This window comes from Myxocyprinus asiaticus, chromosome 29 (genome assembly GCF_019703515.2).
Source record: "Myxocyprinus asiaticus isolate MX2 ecotype Aquarium Trade chromosome 29, UBuf_Myxa_2, whole genome shotgun sequence".
NCBI lineage: Eukaryota > Metazoa > Chordata > Actinopteri > Cypriniformes > Catostomidae > Myxocyprinus > Myxocyprinus asiaticus.
Genome location: NC_059372.1, coordinates 42,215,889 through 42,237,138, shown reverse-complemented (window position 1 = coordinate 42,237,138; position 21,250 = coordinate 42,215,889). Strand labels below are relative to the sequence as shown.

The 21,250-nt window shown below is 38.2% G+C and overlaps 1 protein-coding gene across 1 annotated transcript in view; it reads left to right on the top strand.

The window, feature by feature from the left end:
* LOC127419783 (probable ATP-dependent RNA helicase DHX35) overlaps window positions 1-21,250 on the top strand; it is a 38,339-nt gene that overhangs the window by 1,860 nt on the left and 15,229 nt on the right. Inside the window, exons 3-12 of the mRNA XM_051661507.1 lie at window positions 3,212-3,304; window positions 3,443-3,520; window positions 3,606-3,710; window positions 3,869-3,930; window positions 10,027-10,096; window positions 10,179-10,238; window positions 10,521-10,633; window positions 13,823-13,919; window positions 15,055-15,213; window positions 15,472-15,682. Of these exons, the coding sequence (XP_051517467.1) occupies window positions 3,212-3,304; window positions 3,443-3,520; window positions 3,606-3,710; window positions 3,869-3,930; window positions 10,027-10,096; window positions 10,179-10,238; window positions 10,521-10,633; window positions 13,823-13,919; window positions 15,055-15,213; window positions 15,472-15,682 (1,048 nt within the window). The remainder of the gene's footprint in view (window positions 1-3,211; window positions 3,305-3,442; window positions 3,521-3,605; window positions 3,711-3,868; window positions 3,931-10,026; window positions 10,097-10,178; window positions 10,239-10,520; window positions 10,634-13,822; window positions 13,920-15,054; window positions 15,214-15,471; window positions 15,683-21,250) is intronic.

The following is a 21,250-nucleotide window of genomic DNA, read 5'->3' as shown; positions in this document are numbered from 1 at the left end:
TAAACATAAAATTGAATAAGAAACTCAACATAAAACAAACATAAACAAACACAGACACACATGCAACGCGGCCACGTGCGTCTCTATTTCTCGAACTGGCGCCTCCGGCTCCCCTTTAACTCGCTCTCCCGCTGATCAGCTGATTCAGCGCCGGCTGTGCACCATCACGGCCCGGCCACTCAGCCACACCCTCCTCCTCGTCACAGATGATATTTCATTACCTAGCCTTATTTGTTTTAACCAGACTACTCGGAAATGAAACTGAGAGGGATAGATGGAGGCAGTAACATTCACACCATGTCCTAACCAGATGCCAAACGACACGTGATAAAAGGTATCTTTTTTATGTTAATTAGAGTTTTTGTCCTAACTAACCCAGACAAGCGATGAGACATTCTGTTGATCGCTTGGTTTCCCCATCTGCTGTGAACTGGCATCAGTCCAAAATTATTCTTATAACAGTATATTGAAGCTAGCATCTCACAAGCCAGTTAAAAACGGCACGATTTTGGCTGAGACTGTTACACCTACCGACTGTTTTCACTGAGGTCTCGCTCTCTTCAGTCTGAGGTCTGTCACACACACACACACACACACCGGTTCAGAATAGAGAAGACGTGACTAACATTCTCACTTCTACCGCCTTTCTCTCCTGTTCTTCCAGTTTACTTTCAGTAAGCATAACTTCCAAAACCTCCAAAGCACTGCGGACCCCTGTACTATCTGTCTGACTGTAGCTTCTGAGTGTGGCTGCATCAGCCTCTTCCATCTCTCCGTTTGATTTCCGAGTACCCCGGTTCATACAAATAAGGCTGGTCATAGAAGTGCATCTAATCTTCGACTTCAAACTCTTCAGACATGTTTTGTAAGTTCTGTTTGCTGGTTTGTGTGCAGCTGTGTTGTGTTTTGTTGTTACTTTCATTGCGGCAGACCTTTTTTTAAATAAACGAAACAAGTTTTTGCTTGAACGCTCCATCTCGCATGCGGGGGCTGTATAAACTTCTGCTCTCGTGTACTCTCATGAACGCACACTGGACAGCAAGATTTTGGTCAAGATTTTCAATAAATACTACATTAGATTTTGTTTTGTTTCTCACCAAACCTTATCGTATGCTTTTATAACAATCATGAGTCTAGTGGAATAATTTATTAGACTTCTAAATTATACTTTTGTGTTCTTTTGAAGTGTGAAGAGGTGGTCACCATAAACTGCCATTGTATGACATCACTGAGCACAACATTTTTCACAATTTCTCCATTTGTAAATGGATTGCTGTGGACTCTTATGTTCAATAATATGGAAATTAACCAAACAAAACATACTGACCTCTAAAGCCACTTTTTGTATAGTCTAATCAATGCTTTACTCGTCTGCCACAATAATGTAATGTTTTTGATTACTATAATTTTATATATTATTTTTATAATTATTTTGATTATTTTATATTAAATTATCTTTATTTGTGGGCCTTTTTGAGCAAATATTTATATTTGTAATTAATTATGATTAATTTGATTAATTAATCAGCATAGCATTGTAAAAGTATAAAGACAGGCATGGAGGAGGCGGGAACCGGCCGAACAGTCAACATTAAAGTTTAATGGTAAACTTAAAACCAACATAAACAAATGTGCAGCGCGGCTGCATGCGTCTCTCTCTCTCTCGAACTGGCACCTTCGGCTTCCCTTTATTTCACTCTCCCACTGATCAGCTGATTCAGCACCGGCCGTGCTCCATCACGGCCCGGCCACGCCCTCCTCCTTGTCACACTCCTCCCCCGCCCGATTCAGGCCAGGGCGCCACCAGTCTGACTAACTCCCCCCCATCTCTGGGTGGGGAGACGCTGCCCTTCCGGTCGTTCTGTCAGCCGGTGGCCCACCCCGCCTTCTGTGAACCTGGGGAAGAGACAAGGGGAGGCATGGGGAAAGGGCGAGCAGAGACACACTGAGAGAGAGAGAGAGAGAGAAGAACTTGCTTGTCGGCTCCCGGATGCGCTATTGCCCGGTCCTCAACTGCTCCTCCACCCTCTGGCGGACGCCAGCTTGCTCCTCCCCCAGTGGACGGCAGCGAGTCCCCCGGCCCCTGGTGGACGGAACCGCTCTTCCCCTTCTCGGCAGATGGCCGTGGTTCCTCTGGCTCTTGGTGGCCGGCAGCGATCCCTCTGTCCCCAGGCAGATGGCCGCGGCTGCTCCCCTGGTGGATGGCAGCGGCAAGGACTCCAAGACAGTGCATCCCTCCTCCCTCCCGGGTTTCAGCACCACTGTAACAGTATAAGGACGGGCAAGGAGGAGAGGGGAACAGGCTAAACAGTCAACATAAAAGTTTAATGGTAAACTTAAAACCAACATAAACAAACGTGCAGCGTGGCCGCGTGCGTCTCTCTCTCTCTCTCTCGAACCAGCACCTCTGGCCGCCGCTTTATCTCGCTCTCCTGCTGATCAGCTGATTCAGCGCTGGCCGTGCACCATCAAGGCCTGGCCACGCCCTCCTCCTCGTCACAAGCATGTAGTTAATTCAATGAAAATGTTAATCAATTGACAGCCCTGAAAAATAGTTTAGTTTTCAAATGTCTCATTTTTCATCTTTTGTACAGTTTTGCTTCAATAAATATTTCAAATAAAATAACGAAGTCAGGAAAAAGCATGCTGCTATGTGGTTGCTAGGGTTTTCTGGGTGGTTGCTAGTGGTATGTTTAAACCCTTAACATTTAGTATAAGCATCGGGCAATTAAACATATAAACATTTTACCATTGCTAAATGTGACAGTATTGTTTGTATTTTGATTTTGCATTATTACCCTGTAAGACTCAAACTTTGTCTATATTTTTTTAGTTAGACATTTTAGTTAGACAAGCATGCTAAACTTATTCAAAGTACAATACAAACAGATTATAAAAAAAGAAAGAAAGAAAATATTCAGGGTTATTTAAAGAAAAAAATATCACGGGTCTGTCGTTATTAAAATTAAAAATCATAACAATTCTTATTGCTTTGCTAATGTTACACAACTTTACCATCCTATGGTGATATTCACATTCTGTGAGAAATAAATAAAAATTAGGTTTGTTTACCGACCATTTCATCTTATGAATCTTAATCTTTGACAGGGTATATTCTATGAATAATCTTTAATTTTGTTTTTGTAGCATTGCTTCCATACATGTAACCTTTTTCTGCATTAATAAATTATGTTCTTTGTTTTGTCTTCAGCACAGAAACAACATCCTGTATCTGGTTGAGAGTTTCCAGACTGTGGTGATTGTTGGAGAAACAGGATCTGGAAAAAGCACACAGATCCCACAGGTCAGTCTGATACCCTCGACCAATCAGAGTAAAAGCCATTCATTTTTTCTTTGGCAAACTTGCTTACTTGACAGAAACTGTTGAAAAGTTCACACAGTGTGCATCTGTAATGGTTCTCATTGTTGATGTTTGTGGCAGTATTTATTGGAAGCGGGATGGGCGGCCGAAGGGAAGGTGATTGGTGTCACTCAACCTCGACGGGTGGCTGCTACATCTGTATGTATCTACTCCTGTTCTTTATGCCTGAATCTCAGATCTACACCTGCTGCAGGCCGGTTATTGTCTGTAACTGTGTGCACAGGTGGCCAGTCGTGTAGCAGAGGAGCGAGGGGCGTTTCTAGGGCATGAGGTGGGCTACACCATCAGGTTTGACGACTGCTCTGACCCTCACGCCACACGTATAAAGGTAGATACAGTATTTTCCCATTAATAAGCTATCACACACTTAAAAGCTTTCATTTATAGAGATTTTTAGTGTTACTTCACCTTATAACATTATATATTGAACCTTTAAACTTAAGCATTGAATCAGTGGTACTCTGTCATTTTCTGTCTCTCACTCAGTTTCTGACAGATGGGATGTTAGTTCGGGAGATGATGTCTGACCCACTGTTAAAAAAATACAGGTACAAATACTGCCAAAACATCTACCAGAGGTCAGATCTGTTTATTTATTAAAACTTTTGTTAATACTTAAGGTTCTGTTTGTTCCATTACGTATCGTGAACTAACAATGAACAGTATATTTTTATAGTAACAGTTTACAATAAGGTTCCATTCATTAACATTAGTAAATTGGGTATCACGAACAAACAATGAACAATATATTTTAACAGCATTTATTAATCTTAGTTAATGTTAGCTAATAAAAATACAATTGTTCATTGTTAGTTCATTATTAGTTCATAGTGCATTAACTAATGTTAACATATACAACTTTTGATTTTAAAAATGTGTTACTGTATGTTGAAATTAACATTAAATGCTGTAAAAGTATTGTTCATTGTTAGTTCATGTTATCTAATGTTGTTAACAAATGGAACCTTATTGTAAAGTGTTACCATCCTTTTTATTCTGATTATTCCTAATCATATAAAAACTTCTATAAATGAATTCATTTAATACAGTAAATCATTAAATGCATAATTAAAGATGGTTAAGAAACTTTTAAATGTAATATCTTATATATAAATTCATTATTAAATCATTAAATAAATCAATGAATGTGTCCCATCTATTTCATTTTACTAGCTTTGCATGCATTTTTAATTGAACACTAGATTTAGATTTAGTTTTAGATCAACTGGATTCTAAAAGTAAAAATCCAGTTCATTTTTCTCAGTAGAGGAATTTATTTATAACAATAATTTATAACCCTTACAAGACAAGCCAACTGTGAGCTCTGAGGTTGTTAATCGATGGTATATGCTTCTTTTGAAGCCCTTAGTCCTCGTTATTTCAACTTCATTTTTACAATCCGTGTATAAGAGTGGAATTCCTGGTAAAGAACTACACTACCCATGATCCTGAAGAGAAACACCCCACCAATCAGAGAATCGCACCAAAAGAGCTCTGCAGCTCCGCCCACTCCCATAATGCACTGTGAATGACGCAACCGAGTCGGTCTCTCAAACTACTTATATATTGTATATATCTGTATATTTTTGATTAAATTTCAATATACAGTATTATTTCTATACTTATCAACTTTAAATCAATAGTTTTATATTTTTCCACTGATTTTAATTAGATTAAGTTATTTGCAATGCTTCATGAGATTGTAGTTCCCTCATTAAAGACGTTAAGTGAACAGTCTTGTACCTTTGTTTTTTTGTCCGATTTCCATTTTTTTTTTTTAAGTTTGCAATGTTGTGATTCATGTCGGAGCTGATTGGTTTAATTCATGGCTTTGAACTCCTTTATTAAGGATTATATAAAAAAAATGAATGGGAAAAATACCACTGGAACCTAGATGCCATTAAAGTGTGTGGGCATTGTTGCACAATACATTATAAATAATAGTCACAAGATTTTTTGTGTTTTTTGTTTACAAAATTATAATATATTAAAGGAATAGTTTACCCTATCATTTACTCACCATTATGCCTTCCCAAACTCATATGACTTTCTTTTTTCTGCAGAACACAAACAAAGATATTTTGAAGGATGTATGAGGTGTTTTGTCTTTATTTTTTATAATTTTTTTATTTGTTTTTTCAGGGACAATTCACAATATATATAAATTGTAACAGCATTAGCTTGAAGCTAAATTTCAACCGTAGTCCTTGGGCAACAGTTACAATACTGCCCTGGAAAGCAGTGTGTATTCACAATTACACATTAAAAATGATATTAATAAGTAACCTACACATTATTATATTATTATACAAAACACTGAAGTAAATGAATTGTAAAAAATACCACATATGCCCACATCTACAACATAATTCAATCAACATCAATACACCCAAATCATATCCACTCTATCTAGTGATCACATGACTGTTTTCTTTCAGCCATTTTTTTAACACCTAATTTAAACATTTTTAAAGTACTACACTTTCTAATATTTCTCGGCAGGGAATTCCAATATTCTACTGAAAAGACTGATCTACCTTTGTTGATCTATATTTAATGTAACAGTCACCTCTAGAAGAGGACCTAGGCAACATAGTAGCAGTAGTGTGATGCATTACAAATTGTTTTATATATACACTGCTGGTCAAAAGTTTTGAAACACTTACTCATTCTTTATTATAATTCTTTTCTTCAGATTTTAGAATAATAGTAAAGTCATCAAAACTATGGAATAACATAAATGGGACTATGGGAATTATGTTGTGACTAAACAAAATCCAAAATAAATCAAAACTGTGTTATATTTTAGCATCTTCAAAGTAGTCACCCTTTGCCTAGAATTTGCAGAAATGTACTCTTGACATTTTCTCAACCAACCTCTTGAGGTATCACCCTGGGATGCTTTTTAAACAGTATTGAAGGAGTTCCCATCTAAATGTTGGGCACTTATTGGCTGCTTTTCTTTATTATTTGGTCCAAGTCATCAATTTAAAAAAAAAATATATATATATATTTTATTTTTTTTATACAATTTTAGTTTTATAATGAAATAAATTAATATGTTGGCACAATTATATTTTTGTCTACAAAACAAATTTCAAACATTTAAGCATACGCCTTCAGATCAAAAGATTTTTAAGATCATGAGAAACATTTCAGGCAAGTGTTTCAAAACTTTTGACCAGTAGTGTGTATATATATATATATATATATATATATGCTGTACAGTTGAAGTCAAATGTTTACATACACCTTAGCCAAATACTTTTAAACTCCGTTTCTCATAATTCCTGACATTTAATCATAGAAAATATTCCCTGTCTTAGGTCAGTTAGGATCACTACTTTATTTTAAGAATGTGAAATATCAGAATAATAGTAGAGAGAATTATTTATTTCAGCTTTTATTTCTTTCATCACATTCCCAGTGGGTCATAAGTTTACATACACTTTGTTAGTATTTGGTAGCATTGCCTTTAAATTGTTTAATTTGGGTCAGATGTTTTGGGTAGCCTTCCACAAGCTTCTCACAATAAGTTGCTGGAATTTTGGCCCATTCCTCCAGACAGAACTGGTGTAACTGAGTCAGTTTTGTAAGCCTCCTTGCTCACACATGCTTTTTCAGTTCTGCCCAAAATGAGGTCAGGGCTTTGTGATGGCCACTCCAATACCTTGACTTTGTTGTCCTTAAGCCATTTTGCCACAACTTTGGAGGTATGATTGGGGTCATTGTCCATTTGGAAGACCCATTTGCGACTGAGCTTTAACTTCCTGGCTGATGTCTTGAGATTTTGCTTCAATATATCCACATAATTTCCCTCCCTCATAATAACATCTATTTTGTGAAGTGCACCAGTCCCTCCTGCAGCAAAGCACCCCCACAACATGATGCTGCCACCCCCATGCTTCACGGATGGGATGGTGTTCTTTGGCTTACAAGCCGCACCCTTTCTCTTCCAAACATAACGATGGTCTTTATGGCCAAACAGTTCACTATTTGTTTCATTAGACCAGAGGACCTTTCTCCAAAAAGTAAGATCTTTGTCCCCATGTGCACTTGCAAACTGTAGTCTGGCTTTTTTTATGGTGGTTTTGGATCAGTGGCTTCTTCCTTGCTGAGCAGCCTGTCAGGTAGGACTCGTTTTACTGTGGATATAAACTCAGCAAAAAAAAATGAAACATCCCTTTTTCTGGACACTGTATTTTAAGATAATTTTGTAAAAATCCAAATAACTTTACAGATCTTTATTGTAAAGGGTTTAAACAATGTTTTCCATGCTTGTTCAATGAACCATAAACAATTAATGAACATGCACCTGTGGAACGGTCATTAAGACACTAACAGCTTATAGACAGTAGGCAATTAAGGTCACAGTTATAAAAACTTAAGACACTAAAGAGACCTTTCTACTGACTCTGAAAAACACCAAAAGAAAGATGCCCAGCGTCCCTGCTCATCTGCGTGAACATGCCTTAGGCATGCTGCATGGAGGCATGAGGACTGCAGATGTGGCTAGGGCAATGAATTGCAATGTCCGTACTGTGAGACTAAAACAGCATTAAAGGGAGACAGGAAGGACAGCTGATCGTCCTCGCAGTGGCAGACTACGTGTAACATCAACTGCACAGGATCAGTACATCCGAATATCACACCTGCAGGACAGGTACAGGATGGCAACAACAACTGCCTGAGTTACACCTGGAACGCACACTCCCTCCATCAGTGCTCAGACTGTCTGCAATAGGCTGAGAGAGGCTGGACTGAGGGCTTGTAGGCCTGTTGTAAGGCAGGTCCTTACCAGACATCACCGGCAACAACGTCACCTATGGGCACAAACCCACCTTCGCTGGACAAGACAATACTGGCAAAAAGTGCTCTTCACTGATGAGTCACGGTTTTGTCTCACCAGGGGTGATGGTCGGACTCACGTTTATCGTGAAGGAATGAGCGTTACACCGAGGCCTGTACTCCGGAACGGGATCGATTTGGAGGTGGAGGGTCCGTCATGGTCTGGGGTGGTGTGTCACAGCATCATTGGACTGAACTTGTTGTCATTGCAGGCAATCTCAATACTGTGTGTTACAGGGGAGACATCCTCCTCCCTCATGTGGTACCCTTCCTGCAGTCTCATTCTAACATGACCCTCCAGCATGACGATGCCACCAGCCATTCTGCTCGTTCTGTGCGTGATTTCCTGCAAGACAGGTATGTCAGTGTTCTGCCATGGCCAGCGAAGAGCCTGGATCTCAATCTCATTGAGCACGTCTGGGACCTGTTTGATCGGAGGGTGAAAGCTAGGGCCATTCCCCCCAGAAATGTCCGGGGACTGTGCCTTGGTGGAAGAGTGGGGTAACATCTCACAGCAAGAACTGGCAAATCTGGTGCAGTCCATGAGGAGGAGATGCACTGCAGTACTTAATGCAGCTGGTGGCCACACCAGATACTGACTGTTACATTACTGATGTGTTTACTTCACATGTCTGTGAAACTTGTTCAGTTTATGTCTTAGTTGTTGAATCTTTTTATGTTCATACAAATATTTACACGTTAAGTTTGCTGAAAATAAAAGCAGTTGAAAGTGAGAGGATGTTTCTTTTTTTTTGTTGCTGAGTTTAGATACTTGTCTACCTTTTTCCTCCAGCATCTTCACAAGGTCCTTTGCTGTTGTTCTGGGATTGATTTGCACTTTTCGCACCAAACTACGCTCATCTGTAGGAGACAGAATGCGTCTCCTTCCTGAGCGGTATGATGGCTGTGTGGTCCCATGGTGTTTATACTTGCGTACTATTGTTTGTACAAAGGACATGGTATCTGCAGGCATTTGGAAATTGCTCCCAAGGATGAACCAGACTTGTGGAGGTCCACAATTTGTTTTTCTGAGTTCTTGGCTGATTTCTTTTGATTTTTCCATGATGTCAAGCAAAGAGGCACTAAGTTTGAAGGTAGGCCTTAAAATATATCCACAGGTACACGATTCAGTATACCTCCTATTAGAAGTTATTTGGCTAATTGTCTAAAGGCTTGACATCATTTTCTGGAATTTTCCAAGCTGCTTAAAGGCACAGTTAACTTTGTGTATGTAAATTTCTGACCCACTGGAATTGTGATATAGTCAATTAAAAGTAAAACAATCTGTCTGTAAACAGTTGTTGGAAAAATGACTCGTGTCATGCACAAAGTAGATGTCCTAAATGACTTGCCAAAACTATAGTTTTTGCCCAGAGCCATTGTGAGTAGTGGTCGAATGATATGGGATTTTCAATGGTCAATTTAAATATCTAGATAGCCGGATGGCTGATATAAATGCAGACAACCATAATACAATTTAACACCAGCAAATCAAATGTACAACACATTTCTAAAGTGAAACAAACACTTAATTTATGCAATATTTACTCTAATGTGCATAAACTTGAAAAGAAAAAAACTTGAAAACATAAAGTGTTGACTATTCATTGACAAACGTATTGGTAGAGTTTGGAACTGACACAATGGAAAGTTAACACTCCTGTTAATCGTTCAAGCGAACACCGCAAAATAGCCAAATATTGGCCGATTAATCGGCCTTGCCGACATATCACTAATTGTCAGTTTCTGACCCGGATATCACGGCATATTCAAATTTTGCACTTGTTTGTGTTTAGTGTGTTAATGCTGGATGAAGCCCATGAGAGAACGCTTTATACGGACATCGCCATTGGCCTGCTGAAGAAGGTGACACTTTATTTTTTGTTATTTCCATCAGCATTTGGTGTGTGTTTTTTTTTTTTTTCTCATTGTTTTTCTCTTTTCTCAGATTCAGAAGAAGCGGAGAGACCTGCGCTTGATTGTAGCCTCTGCAACACTGGATGCCAAGGTTAATCTGACCTTTATTTCACACAGTTATATACAAAAATGATTTGAAAACAGAAAAAACACATTATCCATTAACAGGGCTGATGGAAAGTTTTTTTTAATGAAGATTTTTGTTATTAATTAACATTTCTGTTCATTATTGGAAGATGCTGATAATCTTAGTATGGTCGAATATCAGTCTGGCCGATATAATCAGTCTATCACTATTGGAGTCATTGGCTTTGTGGACTGTGTTTGCATTTGTTTGTTCAGTGTACATCTTAAACAGCTGTTTCTCTCACAGAAATTTCAGGATTTCTTCAACCTGAATGAGTCTGGAGACCCGAGTAAAGACACCTGCGGTATTCTGACCGTTGAGGGCCGAACTTTCCCTGTGGATCTCTTCTACACTGTCAGGTATACACCGTAATGTAGCCTATTATAAATTTAACAGAGCCATAGTTTTAGTAGGCTATAATAATATTTATTCTATATTTATCTAATATACTAATATTAATACAGTTAGTGTTACCATAGTAAATTCATGGTCATTTTTAAAGGGTGCTGATGTGTGAAAAGACTGCTAATTTATATATGTGCATGTCAGTGTTTTCTCCTGTTCATTTGTCAATGCTTTTCAGAATGTCGGGCCATTTAATATGATTCTAAGCCAGTTTACTCATCTAAGGTTTCATAGAGGATTTCACCAGAGAATTCTGTGCCAAATTCAAATGGTTTCTGCGACTCACGCAGTACTTCTCACTGCTATTCACTGCGTGTCCACAGGCACTGAAGAAATCCGCTCAATGGCCAAATCACAGCGCCCGAGAGCGTGTTTGTTCTGCGTAAAGTGAGTGTGTATTGTCTATCATTGCTTTCAGTACACAAGCAAAAATATAATCTTAAATATGCGCGTTTACAGTTGTAAAGATGCCAGCGGACAAGTACCGTTTAAGATTTAAGCTACACTTCGTAGTTGAGAGCTCAAGACCGGTCCGCAAGTAAACGCATCTGCTCTACCTTCACGCAGCTCTGTCCATTTTCTTTTTTTTTCTCCCCTTTTCTCACCAAGTTGGAATGCCCAATTCCCAATGCGCTCTAAGTCCTCGTGGTGGCCTAGTGACTCACCTCAGTCTGAATTAATTGGGACTCTCGGTTACCACGTGCCATGTAAAATACCCTTGCGTGTCCTTGGCGGGCACATTGCGCATCTTGTTGAATATCAGCTGTGCGCAACTTTACAGTGCATGATTTGTTAATTCCTGTCATTCCTGTGTAAATATATTGATATTCTTTCCTATAATTATGCATATACATGATGAATTTATTGACAGTGTAGTATAGGAAAAGCAATGTGGTAGACAATACACACTTGCTGTACATGTTATAGACATGCCCCAAAGCAGCAGCTGTGTAGCTTTGTGCATGGGCATTGAGTGGATTTTCTCTTCCACACCAGTGGACACCTACTGTGGAGTGGAGGGAGAGGGCGGGTAGACCGAAGGAGAGTAGTTTGGTTACATTAGGTTAATAATATGTTGATCTGGCAGTGATAATTCCAAATGTGTAGCCATGCGTCACTCTCTCTCTCTCTCCCCTCGCTGGGTTGAGCTGCCTAGTTTGGCTATACCTATTCGGAAAGCTCCTATCGCCAACGTTTGCATTAAATGTGATACTAGATCATTTCAATTGCACACCCTGCTTTTGACAATGTAAAAAGTGTCTGTTTTTTTATCAGATCTGTTGGAGAAACAGTTTTTGTTCAGATTGTCGGCCAAATTGTTCAGCAGAGTCCCGGGCATTTTTGAAATTTCTGTAGGGATTGTTAAAAGAGTCTGTACAGACATATACATTTTGTTAAACAACAGTGATATAAGATTTTGATATATGACCTCTAAGTCATTCATTCAATACAGATATTCATTTCCCATTAAACTCACTCAAGTCAAAGCCAGGTACATTTTACAATCTCTTAATTCACGCCCAGACATGTTCACAAGTCCCTGAGGTCCAAGTCAAGTCTCAAGTCTTGATCACACGTCCAAGTCAAGTCTTTTTTATATATATATATATATATTTGGCATTAGTTCTTTATCTGCAGCTGGGTAGTTTAATAAACCCTGTATAAGGCTAATTCAATTTTGAAATATTAAAACTGACTACTTTAAGGGATTGCCTTGTTTATATATTTATGTCTAATAAAGTACATAAGGTTTTACTTTAATCATGGATTTTATTTTTATTCAGGAAACAATCAACTGTCCATTTTTTTGCATTAAAAGTGAACAGATTTACACCCAAGGAAAATTTGTTTTGTCCATAAGTCTTTAGGGCTTTAAGCCCTTTATTCTATTTTGCATTTGCCCTTATGAAAATTTACCATAGTTTTTATAGTTTAAACAGTGGTATTTATTTGTAACAAGACCATGGTAACCTCAGGTAAAACCAAGCATGGATCGTCGCTATCATGGTAAAATGTAACATGATTTCTGTAAAGAAAAACAGTATCCTAAACACAATTAAAACTATAAATACAAAATAAAATAAAATAAAAAATTTGTAAACAGCCATAGTTGTAACAAAAATGAATGATATTCCCTCACTTCCCTAATGCAGCCTATTATAAATTTAATAGAACTATACTAGTAATATAATATTTATTATTAATATATTTCTGCCTAAAACACTACAGTCAATATAGTAAATTCATGATAAAGGTGAACTAATTTATGTCTGTGCATGTCACAGTGTTTTCTCAGTGTCAATGCTGTGTTGTTGGGCCGTTTAATGTTTGCTCACCGAGAGGTTTGCACCAGAGAATTCTGTGCCGAATTCAAATGTTTCCGTGACTCATGCTGTGTTTCTCACTGGTCCTTGCAGCACTGTAATGTGAGCTGTGAGGTTGAGAGCTCGAGACCGAGACGCGTACGCGCAGCTGCTCTGCACTCAGGCTGCATTGTCCATTGATCCGGGCAGCAAATAGCACCGTTTCATTCCACTTTTGACGTGTATGCCATTTGATATCGCTTAACAGAAAACGACAGCGCATAAACAGAGAGAGAGAAAGGGAGAGTTGGCCAACCCTGTAGTCCCACCGGTGGGAAAAACAGTCACAAAATGACTTGTGTTTTTCACGAGTCTATTATTTAAGAGTCCAAGTCAAGTCTCAAGTCAATTGTTCACGAGTCGAGTCGCAAGTCATTTTTGTTTTGTGATTTAAATCCATCTCTGTGCTTGCCCACACCCATCTTTGACTGTTTCAGTTGTATTTAACCACAAGATGTCACTGTGGCCTCCAAGCTCCACTCTGGAGCACTCTATGGAAATAAAAAAAAATATGGAACAATGAACATGAAGAAATAAATATATGTAAAAATAAAAGTATAAATGCTTATGTATATCAGAATATTTGTGTATTTATATGTATACTTTTTCATTTTTTACAGTTATATGCAAATATATATTTATTGATTTATTTTTAATAATGGCAGTCCTCATCCTCCATAGTGTGCTTCATGAAATGATCATTGTATTCTGCGAGAATGAACCCTGTGAAAAGTGTCAGAGCAACAGATATGAATCTGTGTTTTTGTCTGTTGTGTGCAGTCCAGTTCCAGACTATGTAAAGGCCACGGTTGAAACGGTGCTGAAGATTCATGAGACAGAAGATGATGGTGATGTGTTGGCATTTCTCACAGGACAGGTGTGTGTGTGCTGGTGTGAAATATATAAATGATGAACCTGACAACAAAAGACTACCAAATGAAATTTCTAAATATTTTTTTGGCCATTTTATGTTTGACCTCACTAATCTGTTTATACTTTACTGTAAAGTATATACTAACTGTAATCCAGTAGTAAAAACATGAACGATGATACTAATATCTCCATAGCCATAACATGTATCTGTATGCATATCAGTCTGTTAGGATATCTTTTATTCTGTCTGTTGTTTTATTATTAGAAACCTAACAAACTAAATTGTCTAAGTACTTGGAAGTCGTTGCAATTTAACCTAGTTTAACGTCGTAGCAATTACATTTTTGCTTCACTATATGCAACGCATAATCTAAAATAATTTAAACTGACTGATCTCAATTAATAAAGGGTTAAACTTTTGATGTAAAGAGTCATGTGACAAAACAACATGGTGCCAATTACAGCAGAGTTTGTCTTTGGGTGAAACGCCAACAAAACTACACCGACCAGCCTCAACATTAAAACCACTTGCCTGATATTGTGTAGGTCCCCCTCGTGCCACCAAAACATCACCAACCCGCATCTCAGAATAGCATTCTGAGACGATATTCTTCTCACCACAATTGTACAGAGTGGTTATCTGAGTTACCATAGACTTTGTCAGTTCAAACCAGTCTGGCCATTCTCTGTTGACCTCTCTCATCAACAAGGCGTTTCCATCCACAGAACTGCCGCTCACTGGATGTTTTTTGTTTTTGGCACCATTCAGAGTAAATTCTAGAGACTTTTGTGTGTGAAAATCCCAGGAGATCAGCAGTTACAGAAATATTCAAACCAGCCCATCTGCGATCACATTTTTCCCCCATTCTGATGGTTGATGTGAACATTAACTGTTAGCTCCTGACCCGTATCTGCATGATTTTATGCACTGCACTGCTGCCACACGATTGGCTGATTAGATAATCGCATGGATGATTGTTGGTGCCAGATGGGCTGGTTTGAGTATTTCTATAACTGCTGATCTCCTGGGATTTTCATGTCATGCTACTAGTTACAAATCAAAAGGGAAATAGAAAATGCACACAGCAGTCACGCTCGGGTCACAGGAGGTTAAAATACATTGATCTGTGTGTTTACAGGAGGAGGTGGAGAAGGTGGTGTCTATGCTTCAGGAACAGGCTCGAACTCTGTCCCGCTACGGCATGAAGAAGCACCTGTGTGTGATGCCCATGTATGCCGGTCTTCCCTATAATGAACAGATGAGAGTGTTTGAGAGGATTCCCCCTACTGTCAGAAAGGTGCAACTGGCACACACTCAACATATCTGAGCTGTTTCCCAATTCACATACTAATTATGAAAGTGCTTGATGTGATGGTAAAGAACCTACTGTAAAATATGAAGTAAGACTGTACGCCATATTGGGACAAACTGCAATGTTATATCCTAATCTTGCATACTTTATAGGATGGATGGTTTGCAAATTGGGATTCAGCCATAGTCATGAACTTCACCTTAGTGGACTATGTTTAACACACATGATCTTATTTTCCTTCAGGTGGTGGTTGCTACCAATATAGCTGAGACATCCATCACCATTAATGGCGTAGTGTTTGTCATTGACTGTGCGTTTGTGAAGCTGAGAGCGTATAATCCTCATACAGCCATAGAGTCACTGATCGTAACGCCCATCTCTAAAGCCTCCGCATGTCAGAGAGCTGGAAGAGCAGGACGAAACCGTGCAGGGAAGTGTTTCAGACTCTACACAGGTACTGTAGTATGATTTACACAAAACTAAAGAATAGTTATCATAGAAACTAGGGACGGGCATTTCAAGAAATGTTGTAGTTGTGTACCTTAACACATAAAAAAACAACAACATTGAAATATCAAGTAAAAAATAACAAGTATAAGGATATTTTTGTTTTACTCGCAAACATTACATCATCATAAAGGTTTCCAAATGAGCTAACTTTTTTTTTAATAAATTGAACATCCAGATTTAAAATGAACGGTAAAAAACGTATGTAAACTGTGCGCTGTATAAAGCCTTCACATTTGTATTGTTTCACATGTTCTTGTTTAAAAAACAAATGCACTGACAAAAAGGGAAAATGCAGGTTGTCCGATTTACTAAATCATTATTTGTGATCTACGCAACAAAATTGAGTTTTGATGCATTGCAATCTTCATTTGAACGATATAGATATTGATTCTTTAGAATTCAAAGATCGATTTCCCAAGATTGGTATTTTACTCTATACGCCACCCTCTACAATGAGAGGAAATCACTCGCATTTGCAACCAAATTTTGCACTATGCAACTAAAAATGTAGATATTTGGTAACTGGCCGGTAAATGTTTACATTACACTCACAAGTAATTGTGTAGTATATTGGTGAATATTCAGCAGCGATGAGATGAGATAAAGCCATTTGAGACTCTCTTGTTAATATGCGCTCATTTTCAGACCTCTTTACAGAAATGCTGGTTTTCTTAAAGAGACAGTACCTGTTTTTAACACATGTTCTACAAATCAATGTAAATACTTGTAAATAGTACAAATTATGCAATTAAACAGTAAACATGTAACAAAATATAATATATGCAATATAATGTCATATCTATTGATTGAATACATGGATTTGTTCATTTAACAAAAAAACTTAAATGTGACCAAAATGGTGAGAACTAATAAAACATAATTAGTAAAATTAATATTTTCTTAATGCACCAACTGTATTCTGAGAATTTCGTTCATATGTATGCAAAAAAGGACATTAGAACTGAAATATACCCATATGAATCGATATTGAATCAGAATTGAATGGAATCGACAGCTCGTGAATCAGAATCGAATCAGGAAATCTGTATCAGTATCCAGCCCTAAAAAGGAGAGTACAATTTTTGAAATTAAGTGTTATTTTATGCATTTTTGAACAAGATGAAAAAACAGGGAAACTTAATAGGGTTTAATGGTTTTGTTTTGAGATTTAGAACCAGTTCTGTTACGCTGGGTTACCATTGTGGTGAAGAGCGAAACTTTTGCTTAGGTTGAGGACGGGTACACAGACAACATAACATGCTGGATGTTGCTTTACTCAAGGAGCTATTAGTACTTAGCATTTAGCATGCTAACATATGCTATTGCTAGATAAAATTTAGCAAACTAGCATAACCTTACAACATAAATCAGCTATGTGACAAAAAATATTATGTAAAACTGAGCTAATGAATCATGTTAGGGACAATTAATAAATCACTTTGAGGCTAATTAATTGGGTCATTTAAAAATACTTTTATTCCATTTGTTTTGAAATTATGTGAACAAATTACAATGATGTGATCCTGATTTCTTCTATTTTTGCGTATTTTTCATACTAAATTGTTTTAGACTTTCAGCCGAGATATAACATAAAACAAAGACAACCTGAGTAAACACAAAATACAGTTTTCAAATATATATATATATATATACAGTGCATCCGGAAAGTATTCACAGCGCTTCACTCTTTCCACATTTTGTTATGTTACAGCCTTATTCCAAAATGGATTAAATTCATTATTTTCCTCAAAATTCTACAAACAATACCCCATCATGACAACGTGAATGAAGTTTGTTTGAAATCTTTGCAAATTTATTAAAAATAAAAAACGAAAAAATCATATGTACATAAGTATTCACAGCCTTTGCCAAGACACTCAAAATTGAGCTCAGGTGCATCCTGTTTCCACTGATCATCTTTGAGATGTTTCTACAACTTGACTGGAGTCCACCTGTGGTAAATTCAGATGATTGGACATGATTTGGAAAGGCACACACCTGTCTATATAAGGTCCCACAGTTAACGGTGCATGTCAGAGCACAAACCAAGCCATGAAGTCCAAGGAATTGTCTGTAGACCTCCGAGACAGGATTGTATCGAGGCACAGATCTGGGGAAGGGTACAGAAAAATGTCTGCAGCATTGAAGGTCCCAATGAGCACAGTGGCCTCCATCATCTGTGAATGGAAGACGTTTGGAACCACCAGGACTCTTCCTAGAGCTGGCCGCCTGGCCAAACTGAGTGATCGGGGGAGAAGGGCCTTAGTCAGGGAGGTGACCAAGAACCCGATGGTCACTCTGACAGATCTCCAGCGTTTCTCTGTGGAGAGAGGAGAACCTTCCAGAAGAACAACCATCTCTGCAGCACTCCACTAATCAGGCCTGTATGGTAGAGTGGCCAGACGGAAGCCACTCCTCAGTAAAAGGCACATGACAGCCCGCCTGGAGTTTGCCAAAAGGCACCTGAAGGACTCTCAGACCATGAGAAACAAAGATTGAACTCTTTGGCCCGAATGGCAAGCGTCATGCCTGGAGGAAACCAGTCACCGCTCACCACCTGGAAAATACCATCCTTACAGTGAAGCATGGTGGTGGCAGCATCATGCTGTGGGGATGTTTTTCAGCAGCAGGAACTGGGAGACTAGTCAGGATTGAGGGAAAGATGAATGCAGCAATGTACAGAGACATCCTTGATGAAATCCTGCTCCAGAGCGCTCTGGAGTGGGGGGAAGGTTCATCTTCCAACAGGACAATGACCCTAAGCACACAGCCAAGATAACAAAGGAGTGGCTATGGGACAACTCTGTGAATGTCCTTGAGTGGCCCAGCCAGAGCCCAGACTTGAACCCGATTGAACATCTCTGGAAAGATCTGAATATGGCTGTGCACCGACGCTCCCCATCCAACCTGATGGAGCTTGAGAGGTCCTGCAAAGAAGAATGGGAGAAACTGCCCAAAAATAGGTGTGCCAAGCTTGTAGCATCATACTCAAAAAGACTTGAGGCTGTAATTGGTGCCAAAGGTGCTTCAACAAAGTATTGAGCAAAGGCTGTGAATACTTATGTACATGTGATTTTTTTTTTTTCCATTTTTTTATTTTTAATACATTTGCAAAGATTTCAAACAAACTTCTTTCACGTTGTCATTATGGGGTATTGTTTGTAGAATTTTGAGGAAAATAATGAATTTAATCCATTTTGGAATAAGGCTGTAACATAACAAAATGTGGAAAAAGTGAAGCGCTGTGAATACTTTCTGGATGCACTGTATGTATATGTAGTATCTGTATATAGTTGTTAAAAAGGTCTTCAGTATGTCATGGAAGACTACATTCACAACGTGCATTAAGGCAAAGAAATGTGTGATGCAGCAGTTTCCTTCAGAATCAAAGCACATGCTTATCATGTTCCACTAAAAAGAGAGAAGATTATCATTATTAGATTAACCAGCATTTAAAATGAAAGTTTTCACTCTGGAACAATTGAATCATTCCCATTTTCTGATTTCGTTCCTTGAAACATTTTTAGTTCCTGCTGCTGAGAACTAGTAAGAAATTAATTACATTATAGATTTCTGTAATTGCCTTTTGAACAGGAGTGAATGACAGATCATAGTGAAATTTACAGATATCAAGTATTTTTTTTTTACTAGTTGAAATTCCATTTTTGATATCAAGAATTAAGTTTTTACTACTACAAACCTACTTACTGATGTAACAAATTGGTACATTCACTAGTAGTAATTCCATTGCTGATATCAAGAATCAAGAACATTTTAACAAGTCATAATTGAATTGTTGATATCTACAATTCATATTCTGCATGTGATGAAATATCGAAAGGGCTTGTGATAGTCACCCTGCCATAATGCCTTTGCCTTCTATAGGCAACAATGAAATGCTGTCCCATTATATCACTCACCTAATTCTTGCCGTTACAAATCAATGCACTGTGGTACGTGATGTTGAGAGATGGGGATTTCAGGTGCAGCCAAGTCAAAATCAAATCAAATCACTTTAATTGTCACACAACCATATACACAAGTGCAATAGTGTGTGAAATTCTTGGGTGCAGTTTCGAGCAACATAGCAGTCAATGTGTAACAATATTTCGATTTTTTTGTTGGTTCTTGTTAGAGTCATGTGTCCCACTGGATAAGGATTTAAAGGGCAATTTAAAAATTGCTTCCCAGAATTAAAATAGTAATAGTAGAGTAGTATTTTTGAAAAATATGTTTACAATGATGTACTGTACACTCACATGAGATGAAGACTCTTGTCATATCAGTCTTAGAGAAAAGGCTACTTTATCCATGAGCACCGCTACGTTGAGATCATTGAATATTACTTATTTTATCTCCATAAACCACTGTAATTGGATTCTTTCAAGTGTGGAATAAATTAATCATGACTGACTGCAAATCACGCATTTTTACAATGACATCGGTAACTGAGATCTTCTATTTTTGCGTGATGCTGCATCTATGCAGCTTGGTGACTCAGGGCAACATAAACACATTTTACAGTGTACCTTTAATGGGTGCCATTACATGAGTTTGATGACTCACACAGAAAGACTTTTACCAAAAAAATGCTTTAAATTTACATGATTTAATCATGTGAATTGGTTCCTCGTGGTTTAGCTTATTAATTCTTTGTCAGAAAACATACAGTGCTTTGAAAAAGTATTTGCCCCATCCTGATTTCTTCTGTTTTTGTGTTCAAAAATTAAAACAAAATCTAACATAAAACAAAGGCAATCGGAGTAAACACAAAATACATTTTTTAAATGATCATGTTATTTATTGAAGCAAAAAAATGATCCAATACCAACTGGGCCTGTGTGGAAAAAATATTTGCCCCCTTAGTTACTAAATCCCCAAATCTATGAAACTGCATTCATAATGGGATTCAGCTGGACTAGACACACCCAGGCCTGATTACTTCCATCCATGTTCAATCAAATCAACACCTAATTAGAACCTTTTCAGCATGAAGTTGGCTAAAAGGTCTCACCCAGTAGCACACTATGCCAAGCTCGAAAGAAATTCCAGAAATGATGAGGAAAAGGGTGATTGAAATACATCAGTCTGGGAAGGGTTACAAAGCTATTTCAAAGGCTCTGGGACTCCAAAGAACCACAGTGAGAGCCATTATCTCCAAATGGAGAAAACTTGGCACAGGAGTGAACATTCCCAGAAGTGGTCGACCTTCCAAAATTCCTCCAAAAGCACAGCGACGACTCATCCAGGAGCATGAAAAAGCCAAGGACAACATCCAAGGAACTGCAGGCCTCTCTCGCATCAATAAAGGTCACTGTTCATGACTCCACTATCAGAAAGACACTGGCCAAAAACGCCATCCATGGAAGAGTGGCGAGGCGAAAACCACTGCTAGCCCAGAAGAACATTAAGGCTCATCTGGATTTTGCCAAAACACACCTTGATGATCCTCAAATCTTTTGGGAGAATGTTCTGTGGACTGATGAGTCGAAAGCGGAACTGTTTGGAAGAC